The 19,751-nt window shown below is 39.1% G+C and overlaps 1 protein-coding gene across 1 annotated transcript; it reads right to left on the reverse strand.

Moving 5' to 3' along the window:
- Window positions 1-39: 39 nt before the first annotated feature.
- gpc2 (glypican 2) lies at window positions 40-18,185 on the reverse strand. Its single transcript, XM_042493452.2, has 11 exons — window positions 17,991-18,185; window positions 16,146-16,304; window positions 13,735-13,869; window positions 10,036-10,211; window positions 9,841-9,921; window positions 8,503-8,668; window positions 7,195-7,325; window positions 6,365-6,511; window positions 4,615-4,751; window positions 3,514-3,686; window positions 40-2,408 (listed from the first exon to the last, which is right to left on the reverse strand). The coding sequence occupies exons 1-11, from the start codon at window positions 18,166-18,168 to the stop codon at window positions 2,128-2,130; spliced, it is 1,764 nt and encodes a 587-aa protein (XP_042349386.1). The 5' UTR covers window positions 18,169-18,185; the 3' UTR covers window positions 40-2,127.
- Between the last annotated feature and the right edge of the window lie 1,566 nt (window positions 18,186-19,751).

Raw genomic sequence — 19,751 nt, forward strand, 5'->3', positions numbered from 1 at the left:
ATTTTGAAAGCATTTGATTATGAAGGACCCTTTAAATAATAGCTGTATTGAAATTCTCCCCCATATTTAATTGTCATGCGCAATGTATTTTGACCCATTGCCGGCAACTGTGGACGCCTCAGTGAAACGAATCAATTATCCCCCATATTGTACGATAGTACGCCAGCTATTGAGCCGTTAAGCAAGTACAGACAATATTTAATGCTAACTGTAAAGCTCACCAGTTTAAGTTATATCCTGTCTGTTTAAATTGTACCAAAATTGGAGTACAAAAATGAAAATCTGCAGTTTTATAGAGGTAATGTTTTGCACTATTTGTAGCTCAAGACCAGAAAATTCTGCTTGTTACTTGGCAACTGCTTGTAGCCTAGAAAAAGTCCAGCAGGTAATCCTGTGCAAAACCACAATTTGTCACGATTTATGGCCTTTTTAAAAAACATTTATACGTAAATAACAGATTTGCTAAGCTAACCAGCTGCTTCACAGCATACATACATGAAAGTGGGATCGATCCTCTGATCTAACTCTCGGCAAGTAAGTGCATTTCCCAAAATGTCAAACAAATCCATTAAGTTCACCCTCCTTTCACGGATGATCACTCCTCACAATTTTTGTTTTTCCTTCTTGAATATTCTTTGCAGATCGTCGTCAAAACACATTCAGCATTTGAAAATTAGCCATCGTCTCTCAGTTCATTCCATCAACATTTGTTCCGATTTTACATCACAACATGAGCTCACTGTTTACGTCATCTTTTGTTGCTTTTAGGAAAAATAAGTAAAAAAACACTGTATTAAAAAACGTCCCAACAACTTTTCGACACAACCTCAGAACCTTGAAACCAGATCATACAACAGACGATATGAAAGCATCGTACAAACACACACATTCACACACACACTTCTCCTTAACGATCTCTGGTTAGGGCTTAGAAAGCCAGTCTTGTGGCCCAAAATTGTACCATAATTAAAGGTCTAGTGTGTAGGTCTTAAAGGAAATCTAGTGGTAGAAATGACATATAATATTCATGACTGTATTCTTTAGTGTATAATAACCTGAAAATAAGCATTGTTGTGTTTCCGTTAACTTAAAATGAGCCATTTATATCTACATACTGAACGGATCCGCTTCCATGGAGGGCAACAGCCACAGCAGGTCTCCCACACGCTTTGCACACGGGAGAAATTTCAGTTCTGCATCTCACCACTAGATCATGCCACTACATCTTACACACCGGACCTTTAAGTGTTTTTTTGTTTGTTCAAATACAACTTGATTTTCTTTATTTACACCAGAGAAAGTTAAAGACAAACACTTAATTTCAAAGATAAAAACATACAACCTTAAAAATCATAACAATAAAAACAATGAAATATTATATTACAAATAAATTAAAAACATCAATATATTACATTAATTAAATCCTTGTCGTCACAAGTAACCGCAAATTAATCAGGTACATTCAAAGTAAGTCCCTTGTTTGGTATCAGGAGTCACACTATCGACTTTTTTAATCTCCAAGCCAAAATACAGAGATTTAATTAAGTGAGTAAATTAAATCTTACTACTGCCACAAGATGAGAAATTAACCACAACCCAACTGAAATCAAGACCAATTAAATTAATTAACTTAATTTAACAAGAAAGGCAGCAAACAAACAAACAAACAGATTGAATCAGCTGCTAACTGAAACCACACTGTTTTTAACCAGCACGACTGATTTCCTTCTCACAGACCAGCAAACCACGAGACCACGAGCTTCATCGCCCAAACATGCTTCCAATTCACCTGCTGCTGTTGTACTTTTTGTTTCTCTATTAACCATTCAGCACCCAGACTCCAATACATCAAACGAATGGCACTAAAAAATGGCAGTACTCATTAAGTATTGTTTGTAATCATCAATGCCTGGTACAACAGTGCCTTTTTTTGTGGCTGGGGCTGTAGGAAAAATATTCACTTTACCTATCTATTTGTGCTTTAAACAGGTTTTTGATTATTGCTAAATTAGCCTGTTTTTGTCTTGTTTTTTTTCTGCTGGTGTAACCAAATGGAATGACTTTTCTTTCTTCATAATGTGCTTGAGACTCCGGCATGACAGAAAACCTCCAGACTGTAGTAAGCAGCTATCTCCACATGGGGGCCACAGTGACCACGAACGGCAAAGACAACAAAGGAAGCAGAGAGAAAGAGAGCTGGCTGCTTGCAGATCTGACCCGTCCATGACCGTTGTTTCTGTTCCACTTAGACCCATTTCTCTCTCGGACTCGAGGCGGCTTTGCCGGGTTGGTTGCCGGGTTACTGCGAGGTGGTTTGTTGTAGGGCGGAGAGTATGGCCCGTAGCCGGGCCAGTCATCATTGTACCTTTCACCCTGATCTCCGCCTCCTGAGCCACTGCCCTCCTCACCTGGAACAAGGAAAAAGATTTTAGATTGATGCGTGTGAACAGAAACAAAACATAAGATTTAATGATGATGTTATAAGTCTAACAAATCACACTTAAGGTGGAATCATTTAGATCCTTTACCTACAGGCACTAATATGACAATGTGAAAATCCTCTTGAAAATGTTTCTTAACCCTTTGAAACTGGGGTAAATTGGCTTGATTTCTTTCAAAACATCGGCAGATGGCAAGGAGCAACTTTAAAAGATATTACCCAAAAAAGTTGAAATAAATTAGCAAAAAGTACAATAAAATTACCCAGAAGTAATAAAGCAAACAAAAAATGTCAACAAACATACAAGGGAATTACCTGGAAAAAAAAACAGCTTAAAAATTAGAATATTTCTGTAAAATATTTTTGAATATATAATTATGCTAATTATAAAAATATTTCTCTGGTCTTTTTTCCCTATCTTTTTTTAATAATAATTTTTGAAATCACTTAATGTCTTTTTTGTTGTGGGACGTTTCGTGCCAAGTTGCTAATTGCTTTTTTCCCCATGTTTTTAATAATAATAAGATTCATTTTGTTTAACCAGGAACAGCCCCAAAATCATTTTCATCAATCCTTCCCTCTAACAATCACCAACTGATGCACATTATAATTACTGTATAATTTAATGGAGTCTGGTGGGTTTGGTGATGGTAATTTGGGATCTGGCTCTGGTTAAAACAAAAAGGATCTTACTCTTAATAACAGGCTCTGTCAGTGGCAAAAACAAGCACTTTTAGAAGACATGCAGTGACGGTGCTGCATACGTTTATAAGTTTTTCTTTCATTTGTTGTAAATCGTAAATGTTATAGTGGAAATGGTTGTTGTTTTGGAAATACTGAGCATAAAACTGGATAAACGATTGATCCGTCAAGATTCTTTGTGCACTGGAAGGATGCAAGAAAAAGTTTTCTACAAAAGTTCAGTGCAACACAGGGTGAGTAATTCATTGATAAATCGTTGAAGTATTCTTCTAAGTAGGGTACTAAATGTATTTCAGCGCATTGTGTTATTGCAGATAGCTAATGAATGCTTAATGCTCTTTTTTAGGATGTACACAAATAGATAGACTGACTGTCCATGAAGTCCATGTCCTGTCCACTCTGAGCTTGTCTCAGTTTGTTGGTCACCACCCTCAGCTCCATGATCAGCTGTCTGGTCCTCACATCCGGCCTGGCGATGTCCACTTCCACCTCGGGGTTGTTGATCTGGCTGACCAGCCCGTCACCCGTCACATCTGGCAGGTACCTGAGACACACATGTTCACATTATTAAAAAACTGTATACGTGTGTGTGCGTGTATATATATTTATAAATATACATACACTTTTTGAAATAATAAAAATAATAAAGAGGACATCATTTAAATGCAATTATGTTTTAAGCATATTATAGTTTTAATGTGTGTAATATGTTTTCCATTTGGCCAGTGTAATTATTAGGGGTGGGAATCACCACAAGCCTCAGAATACTGTACGTTACAATATTATTGCAATTTGTGATATGATGAGTATTGTGATAAAATATATTGAGATATTGTGTGAGATATATATATATCCTTTTTCAACTGTAAATTATCTGTTTCATTTAATAAGATAAAGTTTTCAGTCTGTTCATCTCACCTCCATCATATTTATTGCAGCAAAATGTTAGTGGACTGAAAAAGCAACTTATTTCATTTTTATAAGCTACCAGGAGTTTAATTTGTATTTGCAATATTAATAATGTATGTGTCTTTAAATCAATACTTGCTGTCTATGTATCAATACAGCATTGGAGTAATCATAGTAATATAACATTTTCTACCAGCACATGTTTGGCTGCAGTCCCACCTTGTGGTTAAAGCTGCTGAGGTGGCTGTTATTTTACATAAAACTGTTTCCTGATGCAGCTAAAACATCACAAACACAAATGATTCATTATGCAGACTAGTTTTTGCTCTCACCACACACACGCAGGCCTGCAGTGTCTCTACATTAGCCCAAATACTTGCCTGTCTCTGTGTTAATAAAAGCAACCAGACCCACGCAGAGAGCATGTGGGTGGCTGTTGGTGGCAAAATTAAATTAACTTACTTCCATCTGTTGCATCCTTCCACCTCTGCGCCATCACTCACTCCTCCTCCTCCACCTCTACCGAGCCCCTCCCTCCGCCCCTCCACTCTGATCTCGCTCACCTCCCCCGGGTCTGCCCGTTCCAGCAGCGGTCCTCATTAGTGACGTCGGCAGCCATCTTCTCATCGTTGCAGATGGTGTGTGGGAGGGACACCCAGAAGCCACGCATGGGCCGCAGTCGCTCCTTCAGCTCGGTAACCTGCACGGAGGCGGAAAGAAATTGGATATGACTCAGACCTGGTTTTAAAGTATCCTTGTTTGGTATGGCTGGTTGGAGAAAGCATATTGAAGCTGCAGTGCTGACGTTGGCCAAAGTCAGAAGCTGACATGACACTGCCTCTGGGTCAGTTCTCAAACCATAGGTCTTTTATGTTTCATAAATAGATATGAATGCCTCCCATCCTCTCCCTCCCTCCTCAGCTCTTGGTTTCATTTATTTTTCTATCTTTCAATACAGCTCTGTGGTCACAGGAGGACTGTCTGGGCTCTGACCGCTGCACTCTGTATTATTACTTTCTTGTACCAAGCTTAGACTTATATTACTGTGGTTTGTCCTGCCTTGGCTTTCTGCTCAAATTGCTATATCTGAATCCTGACTCATGCACAGAGCAAACATTCCTGACATTCTTTATTACGGTTTCAGCATCATATATTGAGATCACACTCAACCCAATAATATGACCTGCACAAAACAACATTTTTAAGTACTTGCAGCTGCACTAATCGCTATTGTTATATAAACAGTGGGTCAAAGTATATAATGTATTGTGAAAACAAATGCTCAGATATGATGAATCCGCAGATAATTATCTCCTGACTGCAGTACCCCTCAGATTTAAACTACATTTTAGCATTTTTTAGCTCATTGTGTTGATTTTCTGGCACATAACAATTAGTGTTGTGAGTAGTGTTGTAGTACTTGAGATAGGTCTTGTTCTTTCCACTCAGTCTCGTCTTGGAGTTGAAGGCATTTTGACTCAGACAAAGCAAAGTCTGTATTTTAATTAAGACATGTTTCATTTGTTAACATAATTACTGTGAATTAGATGTAAAACTTCCTTCTTCAAATTCAGCCACATAAGTCATATGTAGTTCGCCGTTGTTTTGGTCACAGATAACAGCTGCCACCCTTCCCCGCTTATTTAGGTGTAGATTCATGAAGACGACACGAAGAGAAGCAAAAGGAAACAAAACACAATTTCCATGCCACACATGTACTATTCAGTCATTAAAATGAAAAACTTCCCTATAAAAATATGTTTTAAGCAAGGATTTAAAAATCTGGCAGTGTTGTCATGGAGACGAAAATCCCTGCCATGCTGTGATGTCGTGCCAAAGCAAACTAAGCCAAACCAGCCCATGAGTGTGTAAAAAGGGTAAAAGAGAGTGAGTTTACGCCTTGTTTCCACAAAGCTTTGTGTACATATGAGTGCAGACAAAAGAGATGGAAAGGCTAGCAGCTAAAGGTGCTAAACAACAGCAACCGTGCTGACAGAGCTCACGGTGTTAACCATCGATGAACGTTATGCTTGTACCACTGCGCTATCTCGATATCAGCGGTAACGGCCATATGAGCGCAGTTTAAAGCAGCAGAGATGAGCTAGCCAGCAGTTGGACCAACTTATCACAACAAACTACAGAGCAGCTCAGATTACAACATACACAGAGGTCTTTACTCTCTGCCCAGGATGCCATTACGCCACTATATCTTTACATAGCAAATAATGGTTTGCTGCTATATTTAGTATATTTAAAATATGTACTGTATGTAGCTGCCTCACCCGGTTTACACAAGGTATATTTTTTTCTCACCAGTCGGTCCAGGTTGGTGCCTGCAGCAGTGGTGGGTTTCTCCTCAGGACTGTACGTGCGAAACGGCCTCCTGTTGCCTCCTGACTCTTTGGGTGAGCGTTTGGACCGTCCTGGAGCTGGCCTGGGGCTTCCACAGCCTTGAAACACCTGAGGTAAATAACAACAAAGCAATTTAATGAGCACTCTTGGGGGCCACAAAATTACAGGAGGCCAGGGGCCAGTCACAGCACACTCCATGTATGTGTCTAGGATTCAGGACATTTCTAGGATTTTAAGATGTTTCTAGGATTTTAGGACATTTCAAAGATTTTTAGGATGCTTCTTTGATTTTAGGACCATTCTCTGATTTTAGGGCGTTTCTAATATTTTATGACATTTCTCAGGTTTGAGGATGCTCCTAGGAGTTCAGGACATTTCTGGATTTGAGGATGTTTCTCAGATTTTAGGATTTTTATTAGATTTTGGAACGTTTTTAGGATTTAAGGATATTAGGGGCTTGGCTAGGACTTCTGTCGGGAGGTGTCGGGGATCCTCAACTGGCACCCTATTTGATAAATAATCTCTATTTTGATGTTGTTTTGTGCACTCTGGCACCTTACATGTACAAAAACAATTCCCTATGTGAATCACTTTATTTTTTTTCTGAATTTAGGAAACGGTAAGAGGACCACCCGACACCCCATGAGGGCCCAGATTTGGCCCATGGCTGTAAGTTGACTATCACTGTACTAGAAGAACAGCTGCAAAATCCCGGGAATGGAATAAAGGATATATCCATATTCATTTTATCATTTTAATGCAGGATCATCTGCTTGAGCGCTCTTTCTTGCCTTAGTGGAGATGCTGACGCTGTTTTCCTGCATGTGCATGATGGCCTCCGACACTTTCACGGAGATGGAGTCAGCTGCAAGTTCCATGTTGAACGGCCCCTCCAGCTTCTCTGAGACCAGGTACAGAGCATCTGATAGGTGGACAGGGGGAGACACAGAAGTAGAGATGACAGGGTGATTAAGTTTGCTATGACTACCTTCACCAAAGTTTTCATTGTCTGGCGTCGCACGCAAAGAAAAAACTTTGTTGGTGGCCTATTCTAGATCCTGATAAACATCAAGGCAATGGTTTCCTGTGTCTCCCCCACGACTAAACAACTGAGCAGATTTGATGTACATCTGTGGATGAGGTTACAGCAAGATTAGGAGGCCAAAATCATATAAAGAGAACTGTTGGTTGGAGAAAAAGTGTAAATGGGGGTAAAATAGGTGCCGTGCACATGCATCAGTGATGAAAGGTGAGAGGACGCACTGCACATGAAAAGAGAAAAAAAAGGAAACAACGTATGTGTTTGATGAAAGGGGAAAGGAAACATAGGAGGACAGATCAATTGTGAAGGAGCAGAGAAGCATGAATGATTAATGGAGGAGGAATTCATTAGAGGGAAAAGGAAGTGAAATTAAATGAGTGACAGCGGACAATAAAAGCAGTCTTTTTGAAAGGACTTTTAAATGTCATTTAGGCCATGACGTGTCTTTTATTTTTTTGAAGGGACAGTTCAACCCAAAATCAAAAATACACATTTTTTCTCTTAACTGTAGTGCTTTTATTAGCCTAGATTGTTTTGCTGCGAGTTGCCGAATGTTGGAGAAATCGGCTGTAGAGATGTCTGTGTTCTCCCCTGAATTTAATGGAATTACATGGCACTCAGCCTGTGGTGCTCAAAGGATAAAAAATATACATTTTCTCCAGATAATGAGTTAATCCAAATGTCTCATACCTAAATATCCACCTTAATCTGTGTGCATTTCTTTTTCTAAATTGTTTACTGTCCAGTTTCAATCATCAGTGGTAAAATACCAGATCTCAGCTAAGCACGTTGGGATCTTTGTTTTTAATCTAAATTATATAAAACATAATTCTCGGTACCATATTTATATTTCATTATCCCAAATGTTCTCAGGTTTGGTTTATTCCATATATCACCAACCTACTTCTCTTTACACTGAGTAAGCACAGAATATCTCAACATACAAATGTTAATATTTTCATTATTAACAAATGCTGTGTGTCATTGTGTTGTGCACCTGACCCTAAACCCACTCACACAACAACAAAAGGTATTTTAAAATGTGTTCTTCACCCACCAATGAAATTGTTCCATTCGGTGTCCAGGTCGCCCTGATTGGCTAAGCAGCCCTTCATCACGTTAAGGCACAGGGAGTGGCAGGGCCGCAGGGAGGGCATACCTCGACACAGAGGGCAGTACCACTGACGCATCAGGCCACGCACGCACTCTGAATCTGCAGTCAGCTGAAAAACACAAAGCAGTGGGTCAAAGAGTTATGAAAAGAAGAATATATGAACATTATTTACTTTAAAGGCACATGAGTGAACTTCACGGTGGTGGCGACTGTTGGAGAGCCTTCTTATTTTAGCTAAAGATTCTGTAATTTGTTGATACTAAAAAGGATAAGAGCAACAAAAGTATAGCTTAATTAACAGAAAATTAATCTGCAGCTGTTTTGATAATCAAATAATAGACATTTTAATGCATAAATGCCAAATATGTTCTGGTTCAAGCTTCTCAGATGTGAGGACTTAATTCTTTTCTTTGTCAAATAATAATAGGAAACTGAATATCCTTTGGGTTTTGGATTGTGCCTCAGATACAACAGGCAATTTAAGTGTGTCACCTTGGCCTTTGGGAAATTATAATGGGCATTTTTCAAACCTTCTGGCATCTTTACAACACACTTAGATTGGGAAAACAGTTGACACAATTCATAATGAAACTTATCGTTAATTGCAGCCCTGAGCAAATGATCTGATCTAATAGAGTCCATCTTATTCCGAAGAAAGTGCCCACCCACTGCAGATCATAGACCCTCAGCTTTTGGCTTACAAATTGTGATTTGTCATTTAAGATGTACAATCTTCAATTAATACGGACACATTTTGACCATGGGAACAAGGTGAATCTACAAACTTATGTTTGATATTTGTGAAGCTCTTTTCAACATTGTTTTGAGGAGACAAACGGATCATATTCCGCACAATCACAGTTTCCATAAATACATTAATAACTGCAAAGAATTTACACTGATACTCTTTGGTAAGTGGGATAGCTACAAATAGCAACCACAGAAAAACAAAAGTGCTATCCCCTTCTTGTTTTGGTTGCAGAATTGTTGACACCTTTGATGCAAATCAAGCTCTCATTTTCCCAGGAGAGGTGGCAGACAGAATTGCATAGAAAATGAGGCTTGTATGAAACCAGTCTTAACGCCAATGGTGTCATTATTCTATAGCCAAGACATTATGCAATGAACATTTACATCATTGTGATAAGTTAAAGTAAAAAACTTGCGTATTTCCACTTTAAAAATAGAGATGTATATCATTGTAAAGGAAAATTAGGCTAGAAACGGTTACATAAGAATTGTGCCAGTGCAGTTTTGACAGCAGAATGATGAACAACTCACCTTTGTTGCTTTGTTAACAATATCCCGACCAGTAGCCAAGCCCTGAGATAAAGCTCTGGCTGCAATAAAACCCCTCGACACCTGAATTTAAAAAGTAAAGAAAACACAATAAAGTAAATCAATCACTCTGTGAAACTGTAAATACAGTTATTCTGTACTGAAGCCATGTTTAAGTATTTATCATAAATCACATACTTGTACGCGCAGTCTGCGGGGCACATCCCCAAACGGCTGCAGCTGCTCAGCATGTTTGCTGACACACTCCAGGTAGTCCTCACTAAACTGATACTGGGGGTTCACCAGAGAGAAGACTCGCTCCACCAGTCTGGACCAGAAGTCTGAGAGAACCTCCGACAGACTGATGCTGCCCCCTGTGGACACAAGAGCAGCTGTCAGAATTAGGGCTGAGCGATATGAGCTGAAAATTATATTGCAATATTTTTAGGCTGCATCTCGATACACGATATATATCTCGATATTTTATAATCTCCTCAGTAGCATTTTATTAATGCTAGAAATGGGAGACAGAAGTGAACATTAGAATTTTTTTCACCTTATTCCCTCTTTGATGTGACAATACTGTAAGAATGACCATTGATACTTTGAGAAAATATACACACAATTCTGTTTCTGATTAATAATAATTAGTAATGTAGATATAATGACTAAGTGGGTAAAGGCAATTGAAAACAAGTAGAACTGCCTGATAAGTTGAGAAAAGTACATCACTTTACTGTAATGCTACCTTCAAAATCAGGAAAAAACACTGTTTATTTCATATCACGATATAACAATTTCCAATATCTGACAAAGTTATTGTTACTGCAGGACGTTTTGAAAGAAAGAGCAGCGTATTAGCGCCATATCTTTAAACAGTGAGCTGCAATTATGCTTATGTTAAAGTAAACCCACCAAACACAGAGTTTGCTCCATAGACTGTATAAAATTATGGACAAATTATGGCCACCATGACGTTTAAAGAGGTTCCAAGACTATTTTTTTTCCTGATATCGATTCCAGTACCCAAATTTGCGTATTAGCCAATACCAAGTAATAATCCAATGCCATTGCCTTAAAAAAGTAAATAATAAGAATTAACAGCTGTAGTGTATACTACTAACCTTGTATCAATGTGAGACAGTTGTCGTTGTTGTATGGCTGGGCTCAAGTTTAACCTAAACAAATAGCTACATGAAGAGCTCCAGAAGAATTGCTACGCTGTTAACTGGAAATCAATTCTTCTTTGCAAATTTTTATTCTTTGATTTCAAGGAAACTGCTATTTTATCCGGGTGTGAACCCACTTTAATGTTTATTAATAAAGTGCATGGTATGTAGGCGGTACATCGACCTGCATAGTCGACCCAATTCAACATTGTAGGTGACATCGAAGGCATTTCCCATAGTGGTATCAGTAACAGAACAACTTTAGTGATGCCACCTATTGGTTTTGAGGCCTACTCATTTTGAGGCCTTGAGTTTGGCATTTCAGCTGTCGCCATATTGGATTTTGGAGCCAGAAGTGACTATTTTATATTTGGACAAGAGGGTGGAGCTAGCCCTAACGTTAGCTGCTAACTTTGTTAGCACATTGCATTGACAGCTATGTTAAACTGTGACAACGCTTATTCTAATGCCAATTTTAGCTAGTGAAAGAAAATCTGAATATCCAAGTCCAGATGGACAACCAAATGCTGAACAAGACTGTTTTAGGCGACCTAAACTTTACAGTTCACTTAAATGAACTGAAAACACATTCAAATATCAACAGTAACTGTTTCGCCTTTACTTTTTGAATCTAGGTCTACGCCATGGTTACGTATACTAACCAGCCCGTGATAGCGACTTGTAAATAGATGTCACCAACCTGCCACTTAAAGCGTTCATTCCCTAATTACGCTAATTAATTAATTAATTAATTGATTTAAGCTTTAATAAAATATAAACTGGTGAGTTCTGGACAATTCCACCAAATTTAATGGTATGGGACAAAGCTGAGATGAAGTTAATTATGGGGACAAACCACATTTATCATGGCTTAATGCGGCACCAACTGAGGGTAAATTTTCATTAATGGGTGAACTCTTGCTCTGTCAATAAAAATGAATTGCGTATTGTGCATAGAAGCAACACTATTCAAAATACAAGCTGCTACAGGATGTTGTAATAAAATAAACTAAAAACATCTTGACAGATTTTATTAAACCCACCACATAAAGCCAATAGGCAACAAACACAAATCAGTGTTGGTCCTTTGATGTCAGTTTTGTCTGTTAAACACAACGCTAGCATAAAATGTTGTGTTTCCTCTTTTAATTTTTCCCTTTTAATGTGTTTTGGTGCTTGTCCGCCTCTGTGCATTAGTCAACTGGCAGACAAACCCCGAATATGCGACTCTCCAATCTGTAGTCTACAATTCAGCCTCAAATTAGCCATACATGCTGTTTGGCAGACAAAGACAGGTTGACTAAGCAGCAACAGCCTGCAGACAGACTCGCCAGCGAACGGCTGTCATGCCAAAACGGAACAATCTGGAACAGAAATAGAAACAGTCGTCCGTGGGATTCCAGTCCTCTATCTTTTTTTTCCCAATCTTCTTGGCATTTCAGTTCTCCTCAAATGACAATGCTGCCTCTTTTCTGCTGCCCAGAGCGGCTGTGGATTTACCACAACAGGGATGCGGACTGATAAAACAACAAACCGACACTGCACCAAGGCACCATCATAGCTCTTTACCCGACTACTTCACCATGCTTACCAACTTTAACCAGGCTAACCAAATATAGTTTTCTCTGAACTCACAAACACAGCATCTTATTTTAATTGAATGCAATAAAAGATGGATGGATTTACTTTTTTTTCTCCCGGTACTGATTCCGATACCTGAACTTGCATGTCTTCCAATACCAAGCCATTGCATTAAAAAGAAAAATAAATAGATATATAAATATAAGCTGTACATTGCTAACCCATCTCCATGTAAAATAAGTAAATAAGATTTGTAAGATAGATAGATGCCTAAGCGTGCCTGAGCAGATAACTTCTGCCGGCAGTGACACAGACCTCCAGTAGTAAGTCAATGGGGAAAAGTCTTTCTGGGCCAGTGAGCATTACATGACCAACCCAGATGGTGTAATTCCACTTTTGGCCAATATGTAAAATTTGCATTAGAGCCGGAGTTTGCATGTTCTCCCCGTGTCCGCGTGGGTTCTCTCCGGGGTCTCCGGCTTCCTCCCACGGTCCAAAGACATGCAGCTCAGGTTAATTGATGGCTCTAAATTGCCCTTAGGTGTGGTTGTGAGTGTGTATGGTTGTTCGTCTATATGTGTCGGCCCTGCGATAGTCTGGCGAACTGTCCAGGGTGTACCCCGCCTTCCGCCCGATGACAGCTGGGATTGGCTCCAGCCCCCCCGCGACCCCTCCGAGGACAAGCGGTTACAGAAAATGACTGACTGACTGCATTAGAGCCTGGTGCACTTCCTGGGAGCTTGGCCTTATGGGCCAAAAGATCTGTGTATTCTACACCCGGAAAAAGAGCTTTTTTTGCTTCATGCACCAATGAGCAGAACAAGGCCCTGCTTCAATGGCTGTATCCAGATTCCTGATACATCAGTGCGCTGCCTCTGTTAAAAGGGACATTATTATGACCTTCTCCACCGCTGCTTTGCTTGTTGTTTTCTTTCCTTTTTGACTCTTTCCTCTGGTGCCAAGGAGGCATGGAAGTATGGGGACAGTCGCATTTAAACGTTTGAAACAGACCCACTAAACCACTGAGACACCCCTGATTTAATTGTTTTTATGTCAAATTCAAGCCAACTGGTATCACTTTGCAAAGACCATTAGCCCATCTGAAAATTAAGATTTTTTTTATGGTGGATAAAGTGATTAAACTAACCAGAATAATATCTGCGCAGCTCCACAAACAGCTCCTGGAAGACGAGTGCATTCTGCGTGAAGAGCCGGCCGTAGGTCTTGGTGAACATTTGGTTCATAGACTTCTCCGATAAGTCTATCAGCTCTCTGAAGAACTCTGCAGACAGACGGGAACAGCACAGATTAGATATGAATCTGTCACCCACCTTCTTTTCTTCTAATATCTTGGCCAGGTTTTTCCATACGTAGGCGCTCAGTCACCCCCACCGCTCCAAGAAGAACAGCTCACAGGGACAGTTACATCAGATCCTGCACACTGGTAAATGAGTGTAACAACGTGTACTCTATTTAGGACTTTAGGACTCATAGGCAAGCTCCCACTCCTTCAGCATCCTCAAATGATTCATCGTGTACATTATATAAAAGGATGAGGAGGGAGAGAAAAAAAAGGTGATAGCAGTCCACAGCAGGTAGGAGGAGAAAGTGTAAATTCAGCTCTAATGCTTCGGCTGCTACAAACCTACAGCCATGTATAAGGAATCTGAGACAACGTGGGCTGAAATCTCTGAAATACAGTCACTAACGCTGTCTGGGTAGGTTTCCCCACACTGACCATTTCTTTAACCCTTTGAAACCTAAGCAGATTGGTTTGATTATTTTCTGAAACATGGGGGGTAAAAGGCAATGATCAACTTGGCAAAAATGTCCTACAAATGGCAAAATATTAATAAAAAGTGACAAGAAAATGTGCTGAAAATTAAAAAAAGGTTTTTTTTGTTTTTTAAAGGTTGGATTATTAGAAAAATATCCAAGAAAGTAGGGAAAAATGTCCAGAGCATGTATTATATATATTATTTTATTATATTTTTATCATCATTATTATTATTATTATTGTTATTAAATTTTCACGTAAATGTTTTACTTTTTTTTTCTAATTTTTGGGCCATGTCTTACTATGTTTCTTGATACCCTCCTCCCACGTTTTTGAAAGAAATCAAATCAGGTTATGTTATGGGAAACATAGGATCCAGTTTTTCTGGAGCATAACCTGTACTATTGACTAAAAATCGGGACATCTTGACCTCTGCTGCTTCAGTTATGACCATTATTTCTATAATATATCTTTCGTAAGTCCATTAACTTTATGAAAGTGCAATACTCAATGTCTGTCAGAGATCTGAGTCCAAAATACAACTTTTGGTTTAAAAAACACAGAATGTTTAAGAGCCAAAATACATTTCAGATCCAGAACTGCTCTGCTTTGTGTCCCCAGAGTCAAAACTAAACATAGAGAGGCAGCATTGAGTTTTTATGCACCCCGTATTTGGAGCAAACTACCAGAAAATGGCAAGTTTGCTGTAACTCTGCTCTTTTAAAGGGAGGCTGAACACCTTTCTTGTAGCTGCCTTTTATAAATCAAATAATTACTCATTTCTTTCACTAAAATGTAACTTTTATTCTCGATTTTATAGCTGTCTAGTTTTATTTCAGCTTGTTTTCATGCCTCCACGCCAATGATAGCCATGATCAGAGGCATTATGGTTTCTGGTTGTCCGTATATTCGTTCATTTGTCTGTACATCCGTCCTTTAAGTCAAGGATGAACTACTTTGAATTTGGTGGTCACAGGTTAAAGGTCAATGCCACTGTGACCTCACCCACTGCATTCTCATAAACACTGTATCTCAAGAACACCTGTGGGAATTTCTTCAAATCTGGCACAAAAGGTTGAACTGATTAGATTTTCGTGGCCATAGGTCTAAGGTCAAGGTTACCTTGATCTTGCATCCATCTCTTTCTTGTGGACATGTAATACATCTTAGAAAGCCTTGAGAGAGTTTCTTCACATTTGGCAAAAAAAACATCCACTCAAAAATGAACTGTTTAGCTTTTGGTGGTTGAAAGTTAAAGGTAAAGGTCACTGAGACATTACTTAATGTCATAATACAGGAACAGACGGGGAGACATTTAAATAAATTAGACTGTGTTTCTTTTGCATTTTGTCTGTTTTTGATGTTTTATGTAAAGCACTATGAACGGCCTTGTTGCCTTACTTACAGTGCTCGGATACTTCTTAAATTTTTGCAGCTCTTGTGTGTTGATTAATCATATATAAGAACCATGTGAGGATCTTTGCAATATGCATGCACCACAGTGCTTTTAGCTTTCAGAGTCAATTTTGTGGCTCACATATCGGCCCATCTGAGAGGAACTGTGCCGTCGGAGATCCTGTATTAGTTTTTAATCAGCTGTCACTCATCGCCACTAACTCGGCAGATAACAAGGGTGAGACGAGGTCAAGCACAGTTCAGTTTGTGTCCCTTTTTATTCATTAAAGTGTCCCAAGTGTGGCTTCAATAAGAATGTTTTTTTATCCAATCTTAAGTAATTTTTGAGTTTAACACAATAACTTGTCTTTCAGTCAGCTTCTCACCATCAAACCTGCGGTGCCTCTGGGTGAAAGTAGTCAAAAGGAACTGGCTGTTCTCCTCGACGGCCTTGAGGAAGTCCCTCTCGCTCTGCAGCGCCAGTGTCTCCTCCATCTGACTGGAGCAGCAGGTGTAGTCCTGAGGACAGAGTCGCAGGTGCTCACCTAGAAGACGGAGGTAAAACCAGGCCAGAAGCAAAAGAAAAGTGAGATGTTTAGAATCGTGTGTGCAGAAATTAGATTATCATGGTTTAATCATAAACATCATGTAGGTTTTAATAGAAGCCCTAAAGGGTGCTGTTAAAATGAAGTTATTATCAATACCTCAACAAAAAGTGCCTATTCCCAGTAACTGCAGTGAGTCTTTTATCAGGTCAGAGCAGATGTTTCTAAAACTTAATTCCTCCACTCATAGGTCTGTTCAGTTTCTGTGGGGAAATCTTATTAAAGATAAGGGTGTGATAGAAAATTGTAATTTCCCTGCATGAATTATTCAGCTTCAATCTGTCTTTCTTTGTCAGCTCAGGTTGGGTCTTTGATATGTCAGAGGTAATGATATGCAAACGACAACCAGGGGAGAAAGGGAAAAAAAACACTGAATGGGGGGAAAAGGTTTGAATTCTTTTGTTTCTGCAGTTTTATATCCAACATGAATATTGCTGCTGTTAATACAGTGAAAACTCTCCCAACTACACCACCCTCGCCCATGTTCCCCTCTGCCTCTTTTGTTCTCTCTGTGTGTCTCACTATTAGCCCTCTCTCATCCCTCTATTTCCATTTCTAAACTGCCTCTCTTCATCCTTCGCTCTCCCGGCCATCTGCTCCCCTGGCCCACGGGACGGTGAGCCAAGACTCAGGCAGCAATACCCCAACACACACACACACACACATACACACACACAGAGAGAGAGAAAATCAATCAATATTGCAGTTGACTCACACACAGAGCTAAATTACCACAAAATAAACCCTCACACACTTGAGATCTGCAATTTCACACACATTTCTCTCACAAATTGTACTTTGTTTTAGTGAAAGCTTCATGTCGGTGTGAGAGAAACACACACTCACTGATTTAAATGCAAAACTGAACCACCAAGAAGTATCTTCAGACACTCCAGTCCACCATCACTTTGTCAGACACCCACACAAATGTCCCTCTCTCTCCTCCATCGTCCCACCCTCTCACCAAAACTTAAAATCATCCAAAATACAACAGTTTGCTTTCATTCAGCAGATAAGATTATCACCAGTGAACAGAGCCTGTGGGTATATGCAGGGATTTAACAGTGAGCCAGTAGGCAAAGACTAATTAGGGGCGAGGTTCTTTGTTGCATTGGTGTTGGCAATTTGCTCATCCCCTTAATCATCCTATTTAAACAGCACAGAGGGGAGGAGGGGGCGGGTGTAATTTGTTTTAAACCACCCCTGTATTGTTTCTCTGGAGGAAAAACTCACTATGATATTCCTACATTGTGTCTCATGTGGTCTATGAGTGAGTTTTGTGCCACCTTATACTTTTAGATCAGACTTTTCTAGCATTATTTGCAGTGTGTTTGTTGTTAAATTGGATTTTTCTGCTGTAGTATGACTCATGCTGCCATAATAAATAATTTGTGGTGGTGAGCAGCCAGTTTATAGTGACCTTAATGTGTTTTTTATGTCCCTGCTGAGAGTAACTAAAGCATGTGGACGCACATTTCTTCTCAAATTTTATTATAAGCCTAAATAAAGGCACATATTCCCCAACATATAAAGATGGCAATGTTATGCATGGGTTTTTTTTTAATTGTTTACATGTGGGTGTTTTTTTTTTTAAATTCCCACCTCAGGTGAAATACAGAGTCTTACCGGATATTTGAGTAAGCGGAGCGGTGCCAGTGCTGTACCCCTTCTCCGCGTACACCTGCCGGGTGTCGGCGCAGCTCCTCCCCGCAGCAGCCGCGGGGCTCCGGGTCCCCGACAGCGCGCACACCGCGCAGAGCAGCACCAGCAGCGGGTACCTGGGGGGAGATAGCCGGGTATCCATCCTCACCGCAGCACTCAGAAGAAAGAAAAAATAGGCTACAGCAGGGAGAGGGCGGGTTTATATAAAACCAGACGGGTGCTGCCCCTTTTTATAAATAAATGAATGAATAAATTTAGATGCACGCAAAAGTAGAAACAGTATCCCAAATCGTCAGTCTTTTAAAAGAGTCATAGTTTTCCAGATAAGTGCAGTGGACAGATGCATCCGGGCTGGTTTTTATATCACACATATGTCTCCATCCACCGTGTCCAGTTAATGTGTCCTTCCTGGGAGATCCGCTGTTGTACGTAAATGTAGAGGGAGTGTGAATGGGGCACTCCCGTCCCTCAGCCTCATCTAACAGCCTCAGCTGAGACAAGTGAACAGGACTGAGCAGGAGGACACCGGAAAAAGACACTGATTTCAAAATAAAAGTAAAGGCAGGTTGTTTTTTTTTCCTCAAAAAGGCAAATGAAAAAGCTTTAAATAAATCCTAAAATGGAATGATGACAAGATTTAAAAGACACAAACCAGAGTAAAAATGCATGTATGAAGTAGGTTTTAAAGTGTAAAATGAAATAGCAGATATAGGCTAAATTTGGTGAAATTGAGTGAATACTGATAAAACAAGACAATACAATTGTAATAATGTAACTAAATGAGCAGTTCCTAAAAATATTTAATTAAATGTAGTGGCAATCTTCAACTTCTTAAGTTCCTTAAATTGTTTTATTTAGTGTTAATTTCATTTTTTATAGAGGAGCGAGCATTTAAAAAGATATACAACAATAGCCTAAATGTTCCAAAAATTATGGTCATATAGTTTTCCATTTTAGTAAAACTGAATTCATTATTAATGATAATAATAATAATAATAATAATAATAATAATAATAATAATAATAATAATTGTATTATTTACAGGGCTTTCCAAATAAGAAATTCAGTACAAAGTGCCTTACAATAAGGGATTTATATGCACAGAGTGCTTCGAATGAAAATTGACAGAACGTAACATAAAGCAGGTCAACAAGTTAACCATTTGAAACCTGAGCGATAACTTCTTTCAAAAACATGGGAAGAAGGCTATTAGCAACGGAATATGAAAATTGACCCCAAAATTAGAGGAGAAATCAGTAAAAAGCGAGAAAATTACCAGTAAATTAGTGGGGTAGTCAATTTTTTCCTCACATGACAGGTTTATAAATCTTAGAGCACTTATTTTCAAATACCCTGAAATGTGTTTTTTATTTAGTTTTCTTTTTAAATCATATTTTGTCAATATTTAAATGCCAGACTTTTTTAAAGTGACAGAAATAGGTCCCTTTTAAGAAAAAAGACTAATTGGAGCCACATTAGAATTAGTTTTAGTAATAATGTAAATAGGCTGCATTTTAAGTTTTTCTGCTGCCGTTAGACAGTTTGACACAGGTGCTGATTGCTGACACACTTGAGCTCAAGATTTGACTGAAGTCTCTATTGCTTCTTAAATCTTATCTTGCACTCTGCATCATCATCATACAAAGGGGAGGTCGTCTGAAATATAATTTACGTTCAAGACTGCTGTGTCCCACTGAGGACCAAATGTGTTAAGCTTCTGTATTT

This window comes from Plectropomus leopardus, chromosome 8, assembly GCF_026936395.1.
Source record: "Plectropomus leopardus strain MGB_pleo_1.0 chromosome 8, ASM2693639v1, whole genome shotgun sequence".
Classification (NCBI taxonomy): domain Eukaryota; kingdom Metazoa; phylum Chordata; class Actinopteri; order Perciformes; family Serranidae; genus Plectropomus; species Plectropomus leopardus.